The 15,974-nt window shown below is 50.1% G+C and overlaps 1 protein-coding gene across 3 annotated transcripts in view; it reads left to right on the forward strand.

Annotated features, from left to right (window-relative positions):
* The first annotated feature begins 317 nt into the window (after positions 1 to 317).
* CACNA1E (calcium voltage-gated channel subunit alpha1 E) overlaps positions 318 to 15,974 on the forward strand; it is a 412,948-nt gene continuing 397,291 nt past the window's right edge. For all 3 annotated transcript variants that reach the window (XM_043923905.1, XM_043923907.1, XM_043923906.1), the window contains exon 1: positions 318 to 726. In XM_043923905.1, coding sequence (XP_043779840.1) covers positions 503 to 726 — 224 coding nt within the window. In that variant the 5' untranslated portion in view covers positions 318 to 502. The remainder of the gene's footprint in view (positions 727 to 15,974) is intronic.

Genomic DNA, 15,974 nt, shown 5'->3' on the forward strand with positions numbered 1-15,974 from the left:
CTTTAACTTCTGCTCTCTGTGCCAGACTGAAGTTCACAGGGCAAAAATCAAACCTGCTTCTCTTAACTCTAGACACCCAGCACCTGGCACGCAGCCTGCTCCAGGATGGGCGCTCTGGGGTGCAACAATCATTTATTGAGCGCCGACTGTGTGCCAGTTTCTGGGCCAGGCCAGACGCCTTGCCCCAGAGGACAACGTCACTAACTTCTTTCTCTTCTCTCTCTCTCTCGTGCCCACCCCTCCCCTCCCTGCCCTCCCACCCTTTATCTCTGGCCCACCTCCCCGCGCAGAGCAATGTTCTGTGATGGTGCCCGAGATGCGTGGACTGAGCCCCGGCCGCAGGCTGCCCGAGCCCGCCCTCTGCCCTGCTGCGGGCGGGAGCCCTGAGCCCGGGGCCGCGGGCCGCCGCCAACGCCGCCACGTCCTGGCCCTGCCCGAGGAGGAGGCATGGCGGCCCCAGCAGTGCGCCCTGCTCGAGGCCGACGCCTCGGACGAGGCGGGCATGCTGCCGGCCTCCCCGCGCGCCGCCGCCGGCTTCGACAACTTCTTCCCGGTGCAGGAGGTCGAGGGCCCGGGCTGGGAGGGCGGCTCCAGCCCCTTCCTGCCGGTGAGCCCCGAGGTGATGAAGCGGCGGCGCGGGGGCCTCATCGAGCAGCGGGACATCATCAAGGCCCACGAGGCACACAAGATGCAGAGCACCCCGCAGGCGCGGCGCAAGGAGTGGGAGTGAGTACCCGGGGGTGGCGGGGTGGGAGCGGGGCGCACGGGGCCGGGGAGGAGCAGAAGGGCGCGTGGGGTCGCGTGGGAAAAGATGGGCCCAACGAGGCAGATGGAGCTATCTCTGCTGCGGCCGAAAGAGAGGCTTGACCTTCCGAGGTAGGTCTCCGAGGTCGGACCCAATCCATCTCACTAACCAGCCACAGGCTCCTGGAACCTCACTGAGGTCTAAGGATGTCCAAAGAGCCGCTCCCCACTCTTCCCACCCCCACGTCCCCTCCCAAGCGCATCTAGTTTACCAAGAGCCTGGGCATCAGGACCTGGGGTCTGATTCACACCCCAAGCTTTCCTGAAAAGAGGAGCTCTGTAAACCATGGAGAATCTATCAAAATGTGAAGCACCCATCTCGTTTTTCCCTCCGGAATTGCTGCTAACCCTCCTCTTTCTGGTATATTATTGAGTGAGTGATTTTATTTGGGGGCAAGTGTTCAGTGCATAGAAGAGATTGACCAAGATTCCAGCCTCTCCCCCCCACCACCCCCGACTTTGTTTCTTTTTGTGTAGAGTCAAAGGATTTATGTTCTGTCTTGGGCCACGTTTACCTTGACTGACACTTATGGAGAACTGGGATTTTATTCCTTGGAGTCATAAATTAAAGGAAGTTAGTATTTCATTTAATTTTCAATGACACCAGATTTACATCCCACCCAGGGACTCTGATTTGTCCTTCTGATGCCAGTGTTTATTCTGCCTGTTTATTAATACATGTCCTGAGGTTTATATGTCTGTGTCTCCTCTTGCCTTGGACTGAGTTAGTAGATGTTAGGCTAGCACTAGGGTTTTTTCTTGATAGTGCTGGTCATGGTGGAATTTACCTCCCTGGTTTTGAAGGACATCCTGGATGGTGCAAATGGGGGTAGATGGAGGTGATCCCTGGTGTTGCTTTCCTATAGATGTTAAATGTTCGTTAGCTCATTCATTTGGTGACATGTGCCAGGCTCCTGGAGTTCAGAGAGGAACTGGGTACCCAGCACTTAACAGACCTTCTCTCCTGTTGATCACCTTCCAGGGTGTTAGCCTTTAAAACCTCACTTAGCTCTCTAAGTGCCAGAGGCATTCTAAGCACCTTACCTGTATTAACTCATGTTACTCCTCATCCTTACTATGAGGTAATACAATTATTGTCCACATTTAACTGACAAGGCACAAGGAAATTAAGTGATTCTCCCAAGGTAATTATTACTGCATGGTTACTGTGGTTTGAGGTTCATTAGTGATTTGTACCCTGGAAGTCTGGTTTTAGAATACATGCCCCTAACTTCAAAGGCACATTGCCTTTTATTTTAGGTCTCATGGTACTTAACTGCTGACCTCAACCATCCATTGAGATGTCATGGCAAGAGCTCTGGCCTAGGGGTTGAGAGACTTGGGTCTAATTCCCAGGGTGGCCTTATAGGTGGTAAGTCATCTCATCATGGCTTTGAAAATTGAGTAGGAGGAAGTAGATGACCATTTGAATATGGTCCAACTCTGCTTGTTGGGTTTTTTTTTTTTCATAATCAGAAGTACGATATTTTTATGCACTTCCATCTCATCTTCTTAAGAGGATGCTGAACAGCTTGAGGGCAGAGACTGTCTTGCACATTCTTCATGTCACTCAATGCCTGCCATGTGACCTAACTCAAGAATTCCTACAACACTCACTGAAAAAGCCACTTCACCATGGCTGGGAGTATGTGCATAAGTCTTAGGTTTAGTAGTTGGAGGATGGAGTGGCAGCGGGAGTCAGGAGAGACTGTGCTTTCATCAGGGCGAGCCCATGGAAATGTGAAACGGGGCAGCGCACCAATAGCTTGGGGACATGTTAGCCTTTAAGAGAAATGATAGAGGAGGCGCTCACCAAAGAGGTCAGAAAGAGTGGCCAGGCTGACAGGCAAAAAGCCAGAGGATACAGGGACAAAGAAGTAAAAAGAAGAGTTCGTTCAGAAGGAAGGAGTCATCATCTGTGTGAGATTTTCTGAAAGGTCAAATAAAATGAGGGTGGAGAAGGAATCCGTGGGTTTTGGCAATACAGAGGTGGCCTTAATGGGAACAGTTTCAGGAGGGTGATGGGGACAGGACCTGGTTGGAGTGTGTTGCAGAGACAATGGGAGGTGATAGAGACAGTGGCATGGTCCCAGACTCCCTGCTCCCCAACACTCACAGCTATCACTGCAGTCTGTTGGGAAATCTCCATGGTTAATACCACCAAGCCTTTGTCCTCATCACAAACTCCCTCCCCGAAAGGCCCTGTGTATGCCTTAGTCTGACCCACCTCCCGTTCCTCCCCCACTTCCCAAACCCTGATATCGTACTGGCTAGGACTCATGTTCCATCATCAACAAGAGCCTTCTCTGGATTTTCCTCTTACCTCCTGTTCTAACTGGACCCTGCCTCTCCCCCAGGAATGCTGTTTGATCTGCAACTCTGTCATGTGGTGGCTGTCTTCCCTCCCATACTGCTTGGTACTCTTGAGCCTGGAGGTGGGGTAGGTGACTCCCTGCTTGCCATGTTGCTTCCAGACTATTATTCCTCACACCTGTACTAAAATGCCAGTTTGGAGCTCATGGCATCAGACAACACCACCTGCTACTCCTTCCCTGTGCATCTATCTGCAGACTCCCAGGCACTCTCCTTCATTCCAGGAAGGTTTTAGCTCTTGCTTACTGCCATTCTCCCCATCTCTCCCCCTGCCAGCAGTTCTTAGTTCCATATCCACTTTGATGACCCTTCTTGTACCCTGGCCTCTATGGTTCCTTAACCTCTTCTATGCGATGGTTTAACTCGACACTTTTGGCTGGCCTCATTTCCTTGGCCAGTGTAGACCATGTCGTAACTGCACTGCTCCATGATCTCAATTTCAAGCGTCCCACTGCCTGACTACCCTCTCTTTTCTGTCCGGTTCCCTCCCTCTGATGCTCCAGTCCCCAGATTCTTTAATCTCACTGGCATCCACAGACATTTGATCCTATTACTTTGTCATTGCCCCTTCCCCAACCACATCCTCACTTCCCATCTTATCAGATTAAATTACATTGTAAACACCAAAAATACTTTCCAGAGAAAAATAGTGACATTGCACTTGAGGTCTCCTACCTTCTCAAAATTTTCTCCTGCCAACTTCCAAGGTAGAGCTAATCAGCAGCCAAGGGCAAGGATGCTGGATGCCTCCCAAGCTGGTCAGTAGCTTAATTCATTTCTCACCATCGTTATGATCACTTCCTTGTTTTCACTTTCAACTTCCTTTACCCTCTGGTACCCTCCATTATATGGATCTGGCAAAACCCCAACCCTGCTTAAATCTAATTTGCCATCTCTTTTTCACTTGCACGTGGACAGTCAAACATTACTATAGCACAACTCACAGCCTTGCTCACTGGTTTTTCTGTAAATTTGTGACCCGCACACCAAGTCCACCCTTAGTCCTGCCCAGGAATCTCACTCAGTTCAGTTCAGTCTCCTAGTCGTGTCCGACTCTTTGCGACCCCATGGACTACAGCACGCCAGGCTTCCTTCTCCATCATCAACTCCCAGAGCTTGCTCAAACTCATGTCCATCGAGTCAGTGATGCCATCCAACCATCTCATCCTCTGTCACTCTCTTCTCCTTCTGCCTTCAATCTTTCCCAGCATCAGGGTCTTTTCCAATAAGTCAGTTCTTTGCATCTGGTGGCCAAAGTATTGGAGCTTCAGCTTCAACATCAGTCCTTCCAGTGAATATTCAGGACTGATTTCCTTTATGAAATCTCACTACTTTTCCTTTTTCATCCACTATCACACTCTTTTAGAGATAATTTCACACACTCTTTCCTTTATACTCAAACCCCAACATCTCCTTATAAGCCAGCTTATTCTTAGCTTATGACCACAATTACTTCCCACTTCACTAGGAAAATAGCAGCAATCAAAGAGGCTGGCATGACCTCTGGTCCACAGTGACCACCCTCTGCATCTAGACCTGTGTTCAGGCCATGCCTCTTGTTCCAATGGACTCACCCCTCGTCACGCTCCACGTGGAGGTTTGGTGCCCACGTCGAACACGATGAGCCTGTTTGTCGGTATGCTCTGTCTCTCATTTTTCTCCTACAGCTGGTTCCCTCCGGAACCCATTCCAATCAGGCTTTTGTCCAAGACAAAGCTCTTACCACGCTTGTGTGGTCCTCCCCTTTGCTAAATCCAGTGGATGATTCTCCACGTCCGTCTTCTTTGAAGACAGTGGCAGTGGAAGCAGCATTTGATCATTGCCATTCTCTCTGAATGCTTTTCTCTTCCCACCTTGGCCAGTTGCTCCTCAGTCTCTCTGACTAGTTTCCTCTTGCTTTTCCCAATCTCTAAACCTTGAAGGGCCCAGGGCTCCATCCCCATTCCCAATACTTTTCCTGAGTGATCTCTTCCAGCCGCCGACCGTTAGTTACCATAATACACTGGTGAATCCCAAGAGTCTATCTACAGCCAGGACCACTCCCCTGAACTTTTTAAATTTATTTCTAATTCTTTTTACCTTTGAAAATATTTATTTATTTGGCTGTGCCCGGTCTTAGTTGTGACACATGGGGTCTTTAGTTGTGGCTTGTGGGATCTAGTTCCGCGACCAGGGATCAAACCTGGGCCCTCTGCATTGGGAGTGCAGAGTCTTAACCGCTGGACCACCAGGGGAGTCCTCCTCCCCTGACTTTAAATGCTGCCCACTTAGCATCTTCTCATGTGTCTGTAGGCATCTCAAGGCCAGGACGTCCAATGGCAAAACATCAACTTTCCCCCAAACCTGCCTCCCCTATGTTCTTCTCTATCTCAGTCAATGGAACCTACACTCTTTCTGTGACTGAGACCAGAAATGTCGGAATCATCTAAATTTCTCTCACACTGAGACCCGATGCTTGCCAATCCCTGGTGACTTCCCCTGGAAAATGTAGCAGATCACATTTCTGTCTCCCACTGTCTCTCTGGTCCAGCATTAATTTATTAATTAAATTAACTAATTTAATAAAATTCAAATTTTATTTTAATTTTTTTTTTATTTCATAAATACTTACATGGTACTTACTAGCTACCTAGCACTGTTCTAAACACTTTAGTCATTTAAACCTTTTAATTGAATAAGGCTGGTACTGTTAAAAGCCCCTGATTTGCTGTTAAGACACAGAATGTTTGAGTAACTTTCCCAGGATGATTACTGCAACCACCTCTTAACTAGCCTCCCTGCTGGAGCCTGTCACCCCCACTGCAGTGAAGGGTCCTTTTTGTTCTTTAAAAAAATGACTTACAAAGGAGTTGGGAAGATAGTGCATAGAGTTTCCATGGAAGAGTCATTGGTCCTCTGCTCAGAACCTTCTCGTGGCTTCTCAGCCTACAGAGCAAACCCCAGTCCTTAGCACAGTCTACCTGGCTCTGCCCGACCTCCCTGCTGGACCTTGACCTTGACTTCTCCCCAACAAAGACACACGGGCATCTTTGGCTTCATCTCTGAAACTCTCCTCCATTCATCTGCTCCAGCTGTGTTGCCTCCCGCCTTTCCTTGATCCCACCTCACTGCAGGGCGCTCGCCTGGCCTGTTCCCTCTGCCGGGAGTCTTTCCCTGCAGATCTGATCGGTTCAGTCCCCACTCCACTGAGCACTCTGTTTGGAGAGCCCTTCCTGACCCTTTATAGAGTTGCCTCCCCAGAGTCACCCTATCTCTTTATTATGCTTTAGTTTTCATCATAGCCTTTACTATTGTTTTCCCAACCACACATAATGCACATAAGTGCACATGCAAACACACAGAGACACATGTATACACAGACACACACACACATATGTATTTGTGTATGTCTGTCTCCTTGCACTGAAAAGTAAGCTTCTTGAAAGTGGGGACTTTGTTTAGTTTTAGTGTATAGAATAATGTCCCATGTGTAGTTGGCTCATAATTGTTTGTTGAATGAATGATGAGAGAAATGCTCTGAAAGGAATCGATACCTCTTCCAATCAGCTAGCTTCCAGGGAAAGAGGCAGCTGAGTTCTCTGGGTCAGCTGTGCAGTTGTACAGGTTGTTGACTGTACAAGGCCCTCCAGTTGCACAATCAGCAGAGGAAGTGGGGAGTCTGTTCCCTGCCCTCCCTCCGGGCTGCTCAGGACCCTGCGTCTGTGGTGCACCTTGGAGAGATGGAGCCTTCTCTGCTCTCTTCTGGCTCCTCCTGACTTGTATTTCACAGACAGGCTCCTGCGGGCACTAGGACAGGGCTGCCTGGCCTGTTTGCAGAGCATAGACGTGCTGTAGTAGGAAATCAGGAAGGAGGCTCTGTCGGTGGCCCTGCTGGCGTTCTGCTCCTCCCCCAGCTCCAGCCCCTTCCTAGGCCCTGGCCACCCCCCGCCCCCCGCAGCTGACAGCCTACACCACACACACTGCCAGCTTTTACCAATCCCGCCTTCTTGGCACTGACTCTGGACTCTGGTGATGCACGAAGCTGCCTAGAAACCAACTTGGGCAGTTTCCAGCATGCATTTTTGGTCTTGCCTGGGGGAGCCAAATGCTGGGAGGGGACGTTGGAAGGGTAGGAGGAGACTTCAAGGAAAAGATCTCCATTTTCCTGAGGACAGACTGTAGGTGATTTGGATGAAGCAGATTTTCTTGTGTAGAATGTTATTTTCCAAAGAACCTATTAAAAAATTTCCTCGGACCCAGCGTACAGGTTATGAGACCTTTCGCTTAACACTGTTTTATAGCTCGAGCGAGTGGGCGTGAAACCATGTGTTAGTAATGCTTTAATATAGTTCCCTCCAGCTTCCAAGATGTTTTCATACATCCTATCTCATCTGACCCTCACTATGACCCTATGAACCAGCTACTGTTATTCCTAATTTATAGAAGGGAAAAAATGAGCCACAATGTCAGAGGTGGTGTTAGGTCAAAGGGCGCAAGTCATCATAGCCACTGCCCCTATTGATGGAGCACTGGCTATATGCTGTGCATGCTATTTATTCCAATGGAAATCATAGGTACTATTATAAAGAGTGGAAACATTTCATATGGGACTATTATTGCATATGGAGGTGGAAGAAAGGAAATTGTGTGTAACTTTCAAGTCTGCGTAGGTTGCTGCAACTTATTCTATGAAGACGGAAGAGGTATTTCCATAATCATAGTACTTATTGCACTATATTGTAATTGCCTGTTTACATGTCTGTCTCCCCCACCAGACTGTATAGAGCAGGGATGTCTGTCTGACGCCCATTGTGTCTCCATCACTTAGCACAGTGCCTGGCATGTAATAGACTCTTAATGGATATTTGCAGAAAAAAAAAAAAAAAGAAGTGATTTGCACTGGGAAAGTCTGATTTGATGAGGTTATGTTATTTGTCCAGAATCTAATGGCTAATGAGGTGTCACACCAGGCCCTCTGACTTCAACGAAGCCCATCTTGTTCCACGGAGGCATTCCACCTGCTTTAGTGTCCCCTGCAGTGACTACAAGCACAGGCAAGTGACAGAAACCCAGTTCAAACTATAGTAACTCCCCTACATACGGACCTTCAAATTGCAACAGGTTGCAAATGGCAACCTGTGGTCCATCAACATCAGGCGTGAGTGAAACTGCAGCGTGCCCTCCGTCTCCTGTTGCTGACAGTCCTTCAGCTCTGCCATCTCCTGCTTCCTCTCCCTCCTCCAGTCAGTAACTCTTCCTGCCTGTTTGCTCGATGCCAGCCCGTCTCTGCCCCCTGTTAGGCTGCACTACGGTACTTTTCAAGGTACTATAGTATAAGATTAAAAATGTTTTATGTCTTTGTGTGTTCTTTACATCTTATTTGTGTGAAAATATTATAAACCTGTTACAGTACAGTACTGTATAGCTGATGTATTTGTTGGATACCTGGGCTACCTTTGTTGGAGTTATGAACAGAGTGGACTCACAATTGTGCTCTTGGCATGGAGCTCACTCATATATAGGGGACTTACTGTAGTGGGGTTGATCCTTGCGATGCAACTTGTAAACTGTGGGGCCTGGGACTGGTGGCAACCTCTCTGCATTTTGTAGAGTGGAGGAGAGTCATAATATTTAACTTGCCGATCTGTTGTAAATTTTGGCCATGTTTATTCTATCACATATACTGATGTAGGTCCTTGAAATGTTGGTGAGCCCCAGGGTTATTCTGGGTGTTAGAGCTGCCTATACAGCCTCCTTGAATGACCTCAACCAGGTCCATGTGTACAGAGATGGCTCCCGAATGTAGATTCCCTAAGACTCTTGCAGCCAAATGCTAGCCTGGCACCTCCACACTATGGTCTAACTGGCATTGAGAACTTGCTGTGGCTAAAACAGAAAAGCTGACCCTCTCCTGACTGCACCGGCCCCTCAGCCCTCCCATTTCTGTAGGTGGCACCACATCTATGCCGTGGCTCACGCCAAAGACTCTCTTGATCCTTTATTTCTTCTTCTTCCCTTTCCTCTTGCTTCCAATCAACTGGCGAGCCCTGACGTCTCCTGAACATTTTCCAAGCCTGAGAACCCTCCCATCCCCACAGCCAGCAGTCTCTTCTGCGTCGCTGTCCCTCTGACCACTGAAGCAGCCTCCCCCCGACCTCTCCGTTGTCTCTGCTTCCTGGTGATCCAGAATGTGTCTGTTCACACAGCAGACAGGGACATTGATAAAAGATGTCACCCACATGGTGTTCTGGGCCATAACTGCCCTTTGTAGTCAGAGTACACTCTGAGCTCCTTTCTCTGGCTCGCCAAGTCCCACCCCGCCTGGTTTTGGGGTGGCTTCTGGCCTCCTCCATCTGACTCTCTTCCTTCCTCTGTAGTCTCACTCACCTCTCACTTTCAGGCCAGGCCTGGGCCTGCTTATCTCTCTGTCCTGGCTCCTCCCTCTGCCTGGAATGTTCTTTCTCCAGAACTTAACAATATTGGTCCATTCTTGTCATTTTGACATCAGCTAAAATGATACCTCCTCAGAGAGGTTGGCCTTCACCACATGGTCTAAACTAGACATCTGGTAACCCTGGGTCACATCACCCTACATGGTTAGCTGCCTCCCCCACGGTCCATGCAGCCATGTCCCCTCCGTAGTCGCAGTGCTGGGGGCAGTGCCCGACAGCCAAGCTCTTAGTGAACACATATGAGTGAATGAATGAGTGGATGATTGCTCCATGTGCAGTTGATGTGGTTATAGTTATGATCTCGATGCTCACCCGGCCTCTGACAGCCCCCAGACATGTTGTGGGGTCTAGTCCAGGGAGCTTGGGGAGCCAGGGACTCTGAGTCTACAGCAGGAGTGTGGAGCCTCATGGGCTGTGAAAACCCAGGTGGGTTAAGCTGCAGGTCATTTGGGCACCATCCTCCTTCACATCTTCCTTTGATCACACTGAACCATGTGTTATCGGATATTGGGAAAAATACCCTAGCTTTCAAAGCTTCATTTTCCTCCTTTGCTAGGTTGTGGATGAGGACAGTGACCTTTTCTGAGTTGTTGTGAAGAGCATGTAAAGTACTTAGTCCCACGCTTGGCTGTTTCCCGCCTAACATCGGGTTCCTCGCCTTCCAGAGCCTTGCCTTGCCATCCCTGTCTATAGCAGGGCATAGGAGTTTGCTGAAGTCTGGGGCACAGAAGGTGCAGTCAGGGTTGGGATCAACCACATGTGTCAGTGGACCCCAGCAGCTCTCAGGTGATGAAAAGAAATAAACAGTGCCCAGCGCGTGGTAAAGAGTCACTGCACACCAGCCACTTTATCGTCGTCGTCGTGCTCATTGCCATCTGCTCCAGCGGCCTCATTTACAGATGAGGAAACCGAGGTCCTGAGGGCTGGGTGGCTGCTGGCGCTTTCCATCAGCCGCTCTTCAGATGGCAAGGTCAGTGGGCTGTGGTGAGTGAACAGGCTCGGAGGACCCAGCCCTGCGAATCCCAGCCACAGCCCTGCAGCTGTGCTATCCTGGGAGGCGGGGCTGGGCATCCGGATTGGGAGAGACGGTAACTCAGACACGCCACCAGCATTCTCACCAGCTTTCACACCACACTCAACATCTGTGATGAATTCTGTTTAAAAAAAAAAAAAAATAGACGTCTCAACCTTGAAGCTTTCTGGCTGAATTTTTAAAGTCACGGGGCCAATTTTTCTCTGAACTTTTACAGAACCATGGAGAGACCAGTCAGGCTAATTGGGGACATCCTTCCACACGCTGCCACTTGCTGGCAAAACTCAGGCTCCTCGGGGTTAGTTCTTAGAATGCTAGAGTCTGTAGGATGCCACACCAGAAGGGCACGGGGCAGCGTTTTGTTGAGTTGAATAGAGGTGCTTTGATGAATGATCTGATACGGTATAAATCCGTGTGCTTTGAGGAGGGGCAGGAAGGTCACTGCCACCCCCAGCCTTCCCTGCGGCCTCAGACAGGGTGGCGTCCTGCGTTTAGAGGTCCAGCTTGGCCCCAAAGGCACCTGAGCATGGAGCCATGCAGAGTCCCACCCCCTCGCTCAAAATGAAGCATTGCAGGCTCTTAGGGTGGTAGTATATATGACAGACTTTCAGAAACCAGAACATATGCCAATGGAACACAGAAACCATGAGCCTTCAACACACTGCCTTATCACTAGCCAACAGCACGTTTGGAAACCATGAGCCAACAAGGGACCTGCAAACATCTGCCCTGCCTTCTTGGAATGCTGAGCATTCCACCTCCCCCCAGGAACTGACACAGTTCTGGTGACTCCTAGAAATTGGCTTTATGATGGCCCTTTGGGGGAACTTCAGCATCCATCCTTGATTTTCTTTTTTAACCTGTCCCCTCCAGGGATTAAAAAAATAAAAGAAAATAGTTTCTTTCTAGGTCTGTTCTCTAGTGACTTTCCTTCCCCTACATTTTTTTTTTCTTCTTCAGACCTTCCGGCAGTTCTGTGAAGGCGTCCCTTGGAGGGCAGGCTGTGGGGAACGTGAGCAGTGGGGTCCCCTTGCAGGCGCCCAGCCCCTCCCACAGTGTCTGGTGACTTCCCCCCGGAAACCCCTCTGCTCCTTCGCTGAGCCACCGACTACCCCAAGGGACAGCAGTTTGTCACCTTCTCCAGGGCATGGAGCCAGGAGCTAGCCCTCAGCGGGGTCAGATGAACCTCTGTGGTCCTGGTTCATCCTCTTAAGGGCAAGCCAGGGAGGAGGGGGCAGGGGAGGAGCGTGTGTGGCCCTGTAGCCCAGCGCTCAGTCCTCATGCGCCCCAGGTGTCAAGTCCATGACTCTGCATCCCTTAACGGCTCCATCAGGGTCTTGTCCGTTTTGAGGAGCAGGTGAACCAGTCTCTCCTCCCCACCACCCGGCCATCTCCACTCTGCGAGCGTGGTCCCCGTCGGGTTATCTTCAGAAGACGTGCAGCCTTCCTGGACATGTCAAGATACAAAGGGATTCAATCCCACCCCCCCTCCCTTTTTTTTTTTTTTTTTGAAGAAAATGGGAAAAGGGGTGCCCCCTAGTGTCAGCTGCGCAATTTATCACACTTTTCCCTTCTCAAGGTAATTTCCCCTGTTTTATGGTGCCCTCTCGTGGTCATTTCTGTGTAGTGCGACCATGGTCTCTCACTTGGAAGCTTTTTGCAGAGTGCTATGGAAACGGGCTGGAGCAGCCTAGGGGTCTCCCGTCATATCACAGGTAAGGACAACCAGGCAAGAAGATGGAGGGCCTGGCAGAGCCGGAGGAGCACGCAGGGATTCAGGCTTCAGTTCTGTCAGGGCTTGCTGTCTCCCTTACTGCCCTGCACTGCGCTTCGCTCACCTGGATGCATGTCTGTAAATGAGTCGGGGTGCAGTGACACCCCTGACATCACAGGGGTGACGGAGGGTAGCAGGAGCGTGGCTTGTAGTTGACAAGCAACTGGAAACTGCCATGGAGAGGGGCTGGGTGGACAAACTGTAGTTCTAAGGAAATTGCACCTAAGGAATATTATGCAGCATTTAAGAGACATTGTGGTATTCTTTCTAGAAACCGCCAAGGAAAGATATTCAAAATAGAGTGTTAATTTTTAAAAAGCAAAGTTAAAAGCAAAATGCAGACCTGTATGTTATATGATTGCATTGTCATGACAGAAGGAAAGGGAGGGACAAATATTCCTTGGCCGTGACAGGATGGATGAGGACACATGGAGAAAGGGAAATGCTCAGTGCTGAAGACCTCACACACATACACACGCACGTGCACATGCTCACACACACACACAGACCACTTACGATATTCCAGATACTGTGATAAGCAAGACATTTAAAAACCTTAAACACCTTAAATGAGAAATTACGTGAGGCGATGAGAAAGCAGTTGTTCAGTTGCTAAGTCGTGTCTGCCTCTTTGTGACCCCACGGACTGTAGCACACCAGACTTCCCTGTCCTTCACTATCTCCCGGAGACTCATGTCCATTCTTGATTGCAGTTTGAGCTTTATTCAGCTCGATGTTTCACTTAATATGCTTCTGCATATAAGTTAAATAATGACAATATACAGGGTGACAATATACAGCCTTGACATACTCCTTTCCCAACTTTGAACTAGTCCGTTTTTCGCTGTCTGGTTCAGACCGTTGTTTAATGAGAAAGAAGCACATCGCCCTAGGCCTGTGGCCAGTCTATTGTGACCTTTGGCCTCTGTGCTATTTTCAGTGGCTGCGCCTCCTCCCAGCACAGGATACGCCTCAAGAGCCTGGCTCCCTCACCCCCACCTTGTTCCTCCCCTCTTTGCCTTTGGCCCCTTTCCCCACCTCTCTCTTCCTCTTTTGTTCTGCAACGCCCACGGTGGAAAAGGAATGAATACACACAGGGAGGCTCCTCTCTGGCTCATCTTTCTTCCTCCACCTCTTACCTGGGAAGCCCTGTGCAGGCCCCCTGCAGCGCTGTACCGTCTCACTACTGTTAGGCTCATCGCCTGCCAATCTCAGTGATGGGAAAGCTGTATCTCTCCCCAGATTTATAAAGAATACAGGAAGGAGTTAGGTAAACTCTTTCTTAGAGTTCTCAGGGTACAGAAATAATATACAGAAATACTTACTTGGCTTGCTCTTTGGTGTGGGGTAGGACGGCCAGACGTACTTGGCATGAGTGTGCTGAGGTCAAGTCCATCTTCACCCCTCCTCCCCCTCATCTCAGTGCTCCTGGCCACCATCCATTGTGGTGACTCTCTCACCCTTATTTCTGTGCTGAAGCTGGGAGCATTTATCCTTCCCTTTCCTTCTGTGGTGATAATGTAATCATATAACATACAGGTCTGCATTTTGCTTTTAATTTTGCTTTTTAAAAATTAACATTCTATTTTGGATATATTTCCTTGGCAGTTTCTAGAAAGATGACCACAGTATCTCTTTAATGCTGCGTAGTATTCCTTAGGTGCAGTTTCCTTGGAACTACAGTTTGTTCACCCAGCCCCTCTCCAGGGCAGTTTCCAGTCACTTGTCAATTACAAGCCACGCTCCTGCCACCTCCGTGATTGGGCCGCTGTAACGCGCACTTTCCTTCCTGTAGGAGATGGTCGGTGGGTGGAGGAGGCTTTCCCACACTGTGCCCTCGCCTCTTGAGGAGTGGCGCTTCTCCTCAAACCCCTCCTCTCATCTCAGCTGCAAACTGAAATGTGAACTTTCTCAGTCTGTGTCATCTCTCTGGCCCCACCGGAGAGGCGCAATGAATTAATAATACACCAGCAGGAAACAGAGAGATGGACTCATTAGTTGTCAGTCTGTGTGCCCAACCTCTCCGCTCATTAATTAGCATGCTGACAGCCTTGGTTTCATCTCGAGCCAGGGTGATGCTTCGGAGACGCTTGTGCCTCAGCATGGGGTATCTGGCGCAGAGCGGGGAGCCCAGGTGCCTTCCTGGGTGGAGTGGGTGCCTTCTTGCAAGAGGCTGGCTGAATTCAGAAGTTCCTCCTGGGAACCCTGTGTGCCTCCTGGGGTGGGATGGAAATGGACCTGGGGATGGAGGCAGGGATGGCCGTTATTGCCCAGGTGGTACCAGCTGGTGTGTGCTGGTCCAGGTGACACTTGCTGAGCTGTGCTGAATGTAATTGTCTCAGGGAGGAGCCTGGCCCTTAAACTACAGGCTCCCTTTAGGGGGAGATGGCCCAGAAAGATTGCCTCAACATAATTACTGCTCTAACTCTGCGGTCGTCTCTCACGACACTCCTAGGCGGTTAGCGTTTAGGATTAGGAGGTGTAACCTTTACTCTGGCCCTGGCACAGTCCCAGGCTTGTATAAAGTTGCTAAGGAAATGCTTCTGTACAGGAGACTGTCACCAAGAAGCTGTGTGACCCTGGCCAAGCCTCTTTACCTCTCTGGGCTCTGTTTGTAACATGGATTAGAAACTGCCCTTGCTTGCTGTCTGAGGCAGTGTGGCCAGATGACTCAGAGTGTAGATTGTAGGTCTGACGGCCTGTTTTCCATCCAGACTCTCACATCTGGAAGCTGGGTGGCTTTGGGTAAGTCACTTCACCTCTCTGGGCCTCTGGGCCCTCCTCCCTTTATTATATAGAGCTAGTCTTAGTTTGGTATTGATGTAAACTCTAATTTGATGAAAATAATTTTTTTCCCATGTTTGTACGCTCTTTGACAGATGGACTCCAGATGAAATCTCTGAGGCCACCTGGCTGAGACTCAGCCCTGTTCCTTCCCAGCTCCTCCCCACTCCCCATCTTCCCAAGTAAACTATGAAGCCACTTGGGGGCCACGTGACAAAGACAGAGTCAGGTCCTCGGGGCTGGGCTGCAGGCCTCGCCTCCTTCTGCCCTTGGTCCTGGTGTGGCTGAGGTCCAGGCTCTCTCCAGCCCATCCTCTATCCCCGGGTGCCCAGGACACCTGCCCTTCCTCCCGCATCGCTCTTGGGCCTCCCACGCTGCTGCAAGGGTGGTGGAGGCTGCTCGTTGCAGACCGGGTTCCCAGAAACAGACTTGGAGACAAGGATTAATGTGCAGGATGTGTATGCCAGGGTGGGAGCGTGCTCTTGGGATCGACACCCGGGGAGAGGAAGGAAGGAAGCAGGATTGGGCAGAGAGAGAAGTTGGGCTGCGATGCATCTCAACAAAGGCCTTAGGTGACCTCATGGGGTGGTGGTGGAGGACTCTAGAGCTTGGAGGGTCTTCCAGAGTTGTCCTGAGCTACGGCGAAGAGGCCAGGCCTTTCTCTTCCCTCTTCGGCAGACCCCCCTAGATGCGGACTGGCCCCTGGAAGGTGTCATAACGTAGGTCCAGGGGGACAGCGCAGCTAAAGCAGCCCCCGAGGGGGCTGACAGTGCAG

Source organism: Cervus elaphus, chromosome 14 (assembly GCF_910594005.1).
Source record: "Cervus elaphus chromosome 14, mCerEla1.1, whole genome shotgun sequence".
In the NCBI taxonomy this organism is placed as follows: Eukaryota; Metazoa; Chordata; class Mammalia; order Artiodactyla; family Cervidae; genus Cervus; species Cervus elaphus.